This window comes from Scardinius erythrophthalmus (assembly GCF_964197995.2).
Source record: "Scardinius erythrophthalmus genome assembly, chromosome: 3".
NCBI classification, from domain to species: Eukaryota; Metazoa; Chordata; class Actinopteri; order Cypriniformes; family Leuciscidae; genus Scardinius; species Scardinius erythrophthalmus.
The window spans coordinates 40,324,239-40,334,485 of NC_138223.1; the positions used below are offsets into that span (position 1 = coordinate 40,324,239).

Below are 10,247 nucleotides of genomic sequence, written 5' to 3' on the forward strand. Positions count from 1 at the left end.
CTGATGAACAAGAGGTTACCTGCAGGACAGCACTTTAAATAGCACTATGCACTTTAAATAGCACCATGCACTTTCTGTCCGGCTGGATTGTCACAGTATGCACAATTATACTTTACTGTGCCAGCTATGTGGGGGTTGGGGAGGGGGCTTGGTTTTTTGTGTGTGTGTATTTTGCTTTGTCAAACTGTCTACATATAAGTGTATCAGACGTGCTGTATGGTACAGAACAAATTTCCGAAAGGATAATAAATAAATCATCATCATCATATAAAGTTAAGACAAAAAGAAAGAAATAAAGGAAGGTGTAAAAATCAGGACAAGGGCCTCACCATTCCTTTCCAAAGCTCAATTAAGAGCTTCTGTCCGCAAGCTTCTTTTCAAAGTCGTGAATTATTTATCTTTGAATTGTTAATAAATAATAACAGAGGACTCCGGGGATCCTGCCCGGTCAATTAGACGATGAAGAGGGTGAGTCGGAGCAACGGGGGGTCGACGCATTATTAACTTCAGCCCTCACTCACTTTCTTCATCTTCATTATATCGCTCGCCGTCAGACACAATAACGCCTCAATACAATGCCCGACTTCAAACAGCCCGACGGATCCACTTCTATTTTCAACTCACCTTCTTCTTTTGCTTCTCTTTTGTATATTCTTAATTTTAGCGGTCTTTACACCAAGGTTTTTCTTTTTCTCTTCCAGGCCTGCTCCCAGTTCGAGAGCTTTCTTAAAGTACATCATTAGCTTGATGATTACACATTTATATTATTTATGTGTAAAAATAATAATATTGTATTTATGTGTATTTATATAAAAAAAGGTCAGAATAAGAGTTGGTGAGATGTGGAAAAATTATTAAATGAATGTTGAGAAATCATTAATTATCTATATTCACTATAACTAATTGCCACGTGTCATCCTAATTTGAATGGAATATGAACATGCCATGGATTAATATTTTACACTTTTGTAGGCAGGGTATGATGTATCCACCAGAGGGCAGTGTATGCATCATGTTCTCATGGAGTAAGGCAAGTTTGTATTGATGTAAAATTGCATTTTATGAATGCCACTTTGATATATTGTTATATAATGCAATACCATTGACTCACTGTATCTACTAAGCATAGTAGTCACTGTTTACGTTTATTATCTCTGTATTGGGAATCAGCTGTTTTAATGTAACAGCCTACTATAAAAACACGGACAAACTATTGATATACATGTTCTTCATTCATAATTACTCTGTAAATAATGTTAATCTGTTGAGTAACATCTTACTAATGCAAATTAATTATAATTATACAATATATTAGCATACAAGAGATAACAATTTATCACTCACTCAATCTCACGCACACAGCTATACATTCATTCGCTGTAACATTGGGTATTGCACCACTTCATAAGCCCATCACTGAATGTCTCTGGTCGATTGTCTCGTCTTCATTCTAAAGTTTTGTCACTCCATGCTAAAGACTTTCTCTTGGCGAGCTCCATCCAGGACGGCTGAGCTCCATCTGACCGTGGCTGTTGCTGCGGAGAGACGTCTGGTGGCGATGCTGATGTTGCTGGAAGCTCAGATGTGACGGTAAGTGCTATTGCAGAGGAACACGGACATGCACATCAACGTCTACATCAAATGATGAAGCTTTGAAGAACAGCAAAATGACAAAGCAGTGGCTTACTTTCTGTGTTAGGTGGGACGGGTTTCGCGTTCCCATCCATCTTGTTGGAGGCTGCTGCTCTCTTTGTCGTGTAATCGTCTGGTGTACAGTTCCTACCATTGTCCTGCAAAGAGTAAAGAAATAATTAAATTATACTGGATGCATCTTAATGACCTTAAATTAATTTAGAATATACAGAATAATATAATCATACTTAATAATTTTTAATTTTTATGCATTTCATTTAATTCATATATGTGTGCTCTCCAGCCATGTTACCTGCTTGTCTTTTGTTCCACTAGGTGCTGGTTTAGTTGTAGGTCTCGGTGAGGCCGGCTGAATTGGTGTGTTCAGTGTGTGCTGTGTTTTCAGAGGATGAAGCGCGGCGGTGGTTAGTGGTTGTGTTTTAGGCTGTACGGATGGTTTGGGAGGCTGTGCAGGAGGTGCTGGTGGAAGTGAAGGGTGGACTGGTGAGTGATTTGTGGCCAGTCTGCTCAAGAATGGCTGGTAAGCCCTGGTCTTCTCTCTGGCTAGACTCTTCCAGCCTGGCTCAGACACAGATTCTTTAGTTGCTCCTGATGTATTCTGGATAGAAGGTCTTCTAGCTGTAAAAAACAACTCAATTTTAGAAAGAATTGAATCGTACATTTAACTTTGTTTTCTGTGTTATGAAATGACACAATAATTTTTACTTTTTTTGATAAATTTTGATTGACACTGCTGTGCAGTTATTTTGTTTTTCCACGGCAGTCTATTATTTTGGTATTAATCTCAGATTGTTTTTTGTTTTGTTTTGTTTTTTTATATAAAATTAATATATAGTTTTATATTACTGTCAGATTACAAATAGCAAAGAAAAAGTCAGAATGGTATTTATCTGGGAACACTTCAGTTCATAAAACATTTTAATTAAAATTTTTAGTTTTAATTTTAATAATAATTTCAATTAGTTTTTATTCTTATATTTTATGTTTTCATTTTGATTTTACTACATTTCTATATAGCTTTTTTTTTATAAATGTTTATGTCTGTTTTAGTTATTTTAGTACATCAAGTAAAACTAAATGAAAACGAGAAATGTTGCCTTGGCAACTAGCTGAGAATTTTTTTATATATTTTTTTTCAGTTAACATTTATTTTTTTAAGTAACATTTTTTTCTAATTGTTTTATTTAATGTGCCCCAATTATGCTATATTAAAGGTTCCAAACATTGGCATTTTGTTTTGGAGGTTTCCTACAAAAAAAAACCCATAATTTAACATAATCATTTCTCATACCTCATTTCTCAAAGAGTTTGAAAACTTTGAAAAGTTTGTTCTAAGATTCAGTCTCTATAAACCCCTCCTTTCTAAGAGCTACTCCGCTCTGATTGGTCAGATGTCCCAGTCTCTTATGATTGGTCTACTCCGCTCTGATTGGTCAGATGTCCCAGTCTCTTATGATTGGTCTACTCTGCTCTGATTGGTCAGATGGTTCAGTCTGTTACTCTGCTCTGATTGGTCAGATGGTTCAGTCTGTTATGATTGGTCTACTCTGCTCTGATTGGTCAGATGGTTCAGTCTGGTATGATTGGTCTACTCGGCTCTGATTGGTCAGATGGTTCAGTCTGTTATGATTGGTCTACTCAGCTCAGTTACTCAGTTGTTGAGCCTCAAAAATTTTTCGCGGGCAGCCAATGAAGACTATAAGCGGGCATTATGCAAATTTGTTACATTACTATGTTGGTATGTAACAGGAGTGAGATTGCAATTGCTGATGACTCGTTTTAGCAGTTCAGAATCGATTCTTTTTTTTAGGAGACAATAACTTTGAGTGCACTTTGATCTTTAAAACTTTACAGACATTTGTACAGACAACTGTAATACACACTACGTGAAAGATAATATTCAAAAAAGCACAATAGGGGCACTTTAACCATAATAACCCTATTTCAAATATCCAGTTCCTTTTATATTTAGTTTAATTTTATGACCATTTTCTTGAACCAAAAAAATATCGTTTGAACCAATTCCACAAACAGATACCATATATTATATAGTTCAACAGAAAGAAGAAAGACATTTACACTCACTGTCTTGGGCAGCAAGCTGAAACTCCAGGCTCTGTGAATCTTGTTTTTTGGGAACACTGTGTTTACTCTTTGAATTGCCATCACACGTATTTCTGAAGGTTTCTGCTTTCCCAGCATGCTCTTCTGAGTCAGCTAGCACTGTATTTGACTCCAAACTGTACCGTTTGGTTTCATCTTTAATTTTGGAAACCTCAGAGCGATATTTCAGCGACAGAGAGGTTGTGCGGAGCTGCACCCCAAAAGTATTCTTCTGTTTTCTGTCTTCAGGTTCCTCTAGTTTCTCTGTTTCCACGTGTTCTGTAGCAATATCAGTCTTAAGATTGGTTCCTGTTGTTGGTTTGGACATAATAGGAGGCGTTACTTCTCTACGAAAACTCTTTGTGTCTTGTGTTTGATGGAGGAGATTCTGAGACTCTGTTGGTTTCGTTTCTCTTGCTTCATCTTTCTGCGGCTCTAGGTTGGGTTTGTTGGATTGAATCTTGATTCCTGGAGTACCTTTCAAATGCCCCTCATTCTGCTTTGTCACAGTCTCACTTGTTGTTTTGGAGTGATGCTTTGCAGATGCAATGAAAGGTTTTGTTGAGGCCTCCATGGCTGCTTTTGGAGACGTAGGGCTCATTTCCATTTTCGGATTTTTGATGCGAGGCAGAGGTACAGGAACTTGTCTAAATGATGCTTCCTCCTGGGGGCTTTCCTTTGTATTTGTTCCACACACAATGTTCTCACTCATCTGAATCTGGATATCATTCGGATCATGTCTCTGGATAGGTGAATGGGCTCTTAATGACTCTATTGCTCTTGATGGTTGTGTAGATTCTGGAAGTCCTGATGGTGACGGTGGACCTGAGGAGCTTGAGGTCAAGCCAAAGGACATGGGCTGCAAATAAAGAGGATTTGTGGTGACTTTGTCCTCAGATTCAGGAGACGCTTCCGACTTTAGGATTTCAACACCCAGAGATGGGAAATTAATTTCAGTTTTGATGGGGTTCTCCTCCTGGTTCTGCACTGACTTTGCAGGAGATATCTCTGCAGGTTCTGGAGAGATGGGGTTCTCTATTAGGTCCGAAGATGGAGAGGAAGACAAACGACGTTGCTCTGTCTCTGTGAACGTCATGGTGCCATCATCATCATCATCCCCCTCAGACAGAACATTGTCCAGATCACTGATGCTTTCTGAACGATACCTGGGAGAAAGAGATACCTGGAAAAGAGAAATGCCTTCAATTTTTTATTTTTAAACCAACCGTTTAGTAATAATTAAGTATTCATTAATTTTTGCAGATTTCAGTTATCAGTGATTTTCATCTACTATTTCTATTTTATTTCAATTAATGAAAACCTTTAGTAGTTTTAGTTAACACCCTTTGAAAATAAAATCCTACTTTAAATGGGACTTTAAATGAGTTTTTTTTAAATGGCAAAATAATTTTAGTTTATTTACATAAAGAATAAAATGAACACATATTTTGTAAATAAAATAATTCTAAATCAATAAAATAAGCACTTCCAGTGTCCACAATGCCATTGATTACAATGAGAGGGATCTAGTTTTTTAACACATCCAGTGTAATGTTGTCACATTAATTCTATGTAAACTACTTTATGCTCTTTATATCTATTTATACATACAGCTTGATGTGAAGCTGAGGCATATACATTGTATCACCCTCACCGTTGGCACTCTGTTTCCCCTTGTGCTGGCTCTTTGTTTCCTCGGTTTGACTGACATGCGATGACGGGCAGCCGAGTTATCCAAACTGGCCATGTAACATGCAGGGCTACTGAAGTCAACTCCTGAAGTGGGTGTGGTCGAGGCGGAGGTGGGGGAGATGATTGGCTGAGGGGACGGTTTGGAGACTGGGGATAGAGGCCTTGATGATGGCTGGAAAGGATCACCCTGAGTGAGACAGTATTTACCATCAAATAATGTATATATGCCAAATTTTTCTTTGTAAATGTTTATTCGCAAAGATTGTTTTGAATAATGCAGTGTGTCAATATTACGTATTATTATTATTCATGAATATTACCTGTTCTTCTTCTTCACTTCCCGTTCCTGCTAAACTCAGAGAGCTCAGATGTTTCTGAGATTCGGGATACTGTTAGAAAAATGGCATTTGGATTCCATTAATAAGGTCAAAGTTAAAGTAGTAGCAAATGTCTCTGTTATGTTTTAAGTGTACCTAAACTTTCCATCTCTATTGTTCTGTTACCTTGTAAACGGCTCTATGCTTCACTCGCTCGTGGAAGGACGTCTCCGGTGGACTGCACGGTAAACCATCATCCTCTGAAGTGGTTCCTGAGTCCTCTGTGCGTTTGCCAGGAATCAACATTGGAGGAGGACCTAGATGTAAGTTCTGTTGCTGCAGTTTCAACTGCCAGAACAAAATATAAACCACTTGCTATTTAATGAACCCCGGCCTTACTCAAATTAAAGTTGAACAAAGCACACTGCTGTAGCATAATAAAACTAGTTCAAATGATCTGCTGTCTTTTTCTAACAAAAACATTTGCAAGCTGTTGGTTCTCCACAAAGAACATTCCCTTACTTGTAAGGCCTTAATTTTGCCATGAACGTTCTCTTGTGAAAGAACGCGTGTCGGTTCTGTGGACTGGGTCTGATCGGTAAAGAAGATGCTATCGTGAGACAGCGCCCTGGAGTTCAGACACTGTGGGTACCTGCGGATCAGATTCAATAGGTTCATTTTTTTATTTTTGTTTCAGTAGAATATCTGTACTAAAACATCAGTACAATATCTGTATAATAACACAGATATTGTACTAAAAGTTTTTATTGGTTATATGAAATAGTATATATTCTATATATTGTACCATTGTTATAGTACATACAGTGTATATATATATATATATTAGGTTTTATACATGCATACACCCCCACACACTACAGTGCAATATAGTGTACAAATAACCAATTTAATCAGATTAGTAAACCAGCAGGACAGCTCTTTGATGTTAAAGTGCCCTTATTATGCTGTTTTCAAGGTTCCTAATTTTGTTTTGAATGTCTTCTGCAATAGATTTACATGCATCCAAGGTTGAAAAAAAAAAAAAAACTGTCTGAAGCTTACTCTGCTCTGATTGGTCAGATGGCCTAGTCTGTTGTGATTGGTCTACTCTGCTCTGATTGGTCAGATGGCCCAGTCTGTTGTGATTGTTCTGCTCTGATTGGTCAGGTGGCCCAGCCTGTTGTGATTGGTCTACTATGCTCTGATTGGTCAGATGGCCCAGTCTGTTGTGATTGGTCTACTCTGCTCTGATTGGTCAGATGGCCCAGTCTGTTGTGATTGGTCTACTCTGGTCTGATTGGTCAGATGGAGCAGTCTGTTGTGATTGGTCTACTCTGCTCTGATTGGTCAGATGGCCCAGTCTGTTGTGATTGGTCTACTCTGCTCTGATTGGTCAGATGGCCTAGTCTGTTGTGATTGGTCTACTCTGCTCTGATTGGTCAGATGGCCCAGTCTGTTGTGATTGTTCTGCTCTGATTGGTCAGATGGCCCAGTCTGTTGTGAAAAGCCCATTACCATATCTGAATTTTATCTACTGATCTTCCTCAGCACTTGGTCATTGGCAAACTTAAGATGGGCCTTGATATGTGCTGGTTTAAGCAGGGGAACCTTCCGTGCCATGCATGATTTCAAACCATGACGTCTTAGTGTATTACCAACAGTAACCTTGGAAACGGTGGTCCCAGCTCTTTTCAGGTCATTGACCAGCTCCTCCCGTGTAGTTCTGGGCTGATTTCTCACCTTTCTTAGGATCATTGAGACCCCACGAGGTGAGATCTTGCATGGAGCCCCAGTCCGAGGGAGATTGACAGTCATGTTTAGCTTCTTCCATTTTCTAATGATTGCTCCAACAGTGGACCTTTTTTCACCAAGCTGCTTGGCAATTTCCCCGTAGCCCTTTCCAGCCTTGTGGAGGTGTACAATTTTGTCTCTAGTGTCTTTGGACAGCTCTTTGGTCTTGGCCATGTTAGTAGTTGGATTCTTACTGATTGTATGGGGTGGACAGGTGTCTTTATGTAGCTAACGACCTCAAACAGGTGCATCTAATTTAGGATAATAAATGGAGTGGAGGTGGACATTTTAAAGGCAGACTAACAGGTCTTTGAGGGTCAGAATTCTAGCTGATAGACAGGTGTTCAAATACTTATTTGCAGCTGTATCATGCAAATAAATAGTTAAAAAATCATATATTGTGATTTCTGGATTTTTTTTTTTTTGATTATGTCTCTCACAGTGGACATGCACCTACGATGACAATTTCAGACCCCTCCATGATTTCCAAGTGGGAGAACTTGCAAAATAGCAGGGTGTTCAAATACTTATTTTCCTCACTGTAAGTGACTTACGAAAACTCGTCTTCAGAGTCGTAGCCTTCCCTTATGCCTTCTGGAGCAGTGATGTCACTAGCGGACTGGCTTTGTTTAATCAGCCCTTCGTTTTCCTTTTTCTTCAGTTTCCCAAAGAGACGCGTCTTCAGCTGCTTAAAACGGGACTTCTTCCTTCCTGTTGAAGAGACCAGGAGTAAGAAAGATTGATTTGCATGGATCTCCAGAAATAGAGATTAATGACGTCATGAGAAGATCTGTTTGTAAAGTAAGGTCAGATTTGGTTCTGTCTGATTTTATTTTTATTATTATTAATTATGTAGGCTATTCAATATTGGTGTCTTCTATTATAAGGCTACTAGGTTACAGCGATTTAACTATGGTTAAGGGAGTTTTAGACACTTAATGATGTGTCTAAAAATAGCCCTAAAACATAGTAAAAACACTAATGCATGTATTTCTCATTAATAAATCCTTAAAAAGAAAATGTGTGAATGTATTCAAGTCAGGAATTCAAACACAAACCTGTGAGTTCCTCTCCATTTTTGTCCATTTCTCCAGGGCCGGATTCCATGTTTTTAATCTGTTGATCCACAGAAGAAGAGAAAATCATATAATGATTCGATAATGAAGAAAAGCATATAAATCTCAGCGTGTGCAGACAGGAGTAATGGAATTACGAACAAGACTTTAAATAGAAACTGTGTGGAAGAGTGTCAGCTGCATGTCTTGTTTACAGCAGTAAAGATCAGCTGATCACGGTTAACTGATGCACTCTGTTTGCACTTTAGTACATCATTTCCTGTGTTCAAAGGTGATGAGCCCTGGTCTAAGCATTTGTTAGAATCCTCAATGTCCTAATAAGGAAAGAGCTGCTCCTTTTTTTCCAGTTTAAAAGTTCTTCATACAGTCAATAGCAGAATCTACTACTTCTAAAAGATAAGGTAATGGAATGTAATTGTGCACTACTACATCATATAACCCAGATTATTGCTCACAAGTTTGATGACGTACATGTAAAGACAGAGAGTCATGTGCTGGTCTCTTTGCTTTTATATTGGCAAACTGGATGACGCCCAATATCTGCTTTCATCCTCTTTGGCGTTTCTGACTGTCAAACCACAGTTTGTGCAAACATCTCCTGTGTCTTTCTATTGGCTTTGTGTTGTGATTCAATCACTGGCCACTTGTAATACAGTGACTTCTAAGGGGAGAGAATAGTAGTTCACTTTGTCCAGGACACCAGTTGCTTAGTGATGTACATGGGTTGCGCAATTTTTAGTAAACACTAGACTAGATTGTGTCTATACCTGCAACCTGGGAAACCAAGCCCTTGTTCAAGCTCTTACAATTCATTAACCACACACTTTCTCACACACATGCCCTCAGATTTATTCTTTGGAGTGTCAGAGCATTAACATTTACTGTTCATTACATTTACAGTATTTCATTCACAGATTAGATCAATAAACTTATCAGGTGTTGATACAGTATGTGCTAGCAAAGTAGTTCTTTAGTGCATTGTTGTGCAGTTGCAACTCGCCCCTAATACCCTATAGGGCTGGGACGATACACCTATCTCTCGATTCGATACTGTCATGATACTTGAGTGCCGATACGATATGTATTGCGATATTTTTTTAAGTTAAATCATACACTTATACAGATTGTACATGATGTATAGGATGAGTCATATTTACAAAAACAAATCATCACATCTTTCTGACTTTTATTTCAGAAGCATAGTACTACATTCTCTTTAATAAATGATTCAATAACAAATAAATTTTTTAACAGTCACTTGTCGCCACTTAGTGGTGAAACAATATAATCGATAAATGCGTTATTTTAAGCACCAAGTTTCTATCAAAAGCTGATTTTGATCGTAGACATCAGTGTTCATATTTGAACGTAAAATTTTTATCCAAGTACTTCTATGATAATTTTAACTATTGCATCACAGAAATATGATACTATGAGGTTGAAAAGACTGTGAAGCTGTTTCATGACAACTCTCTCCGGGTCAGCGGCAGCGCCAACAGAGCTTTGAATGTCGCGATATGATTTTGTTAAAGGTGCCGTAGAATGGATTATTTTATTATTTTATAATGTTTCCTGGGGTGCCCTTATAATGTTAGTATGTTTATTAGATCATAAA

General features: G+C 38.1%; 1 protein-coding gene across 1 annotated transcript; it reads right to left on the reverse strand.

Moving 5' to 3' along the window:
- Positions 1-1,109: 1,109 nt before the first annotated feature.
- cracdlb (cracd like b) lies at positions 1,110-8,663 on the reverse strand (the record flags this gene model as incomplete). Its single annotated transcript, XM_081360924.1, has 10 exons — positions 1,110-1,597; positions 1,688-1,790; positions 1,946-2,271; positions 3,739-4,939; positions 5,411-5,635; positions 5,769-5,837; positions 5,952-6,113; positions 6,288-6,417; positions 8,111-8,263; positions 8,611-8,663. 10 exons carry the CDS (start codon positions 8,661-8,663, stop codon positions 1,446-1,448), a joined length of 2,574 nt encoding a protein of 857 aa, XP_081217050.1. The 3' UTR covers positions 1,110-1,445.
- Between the last annotated feature and the right edge of the window lie 1,584 nt (positions 8,664-10,247).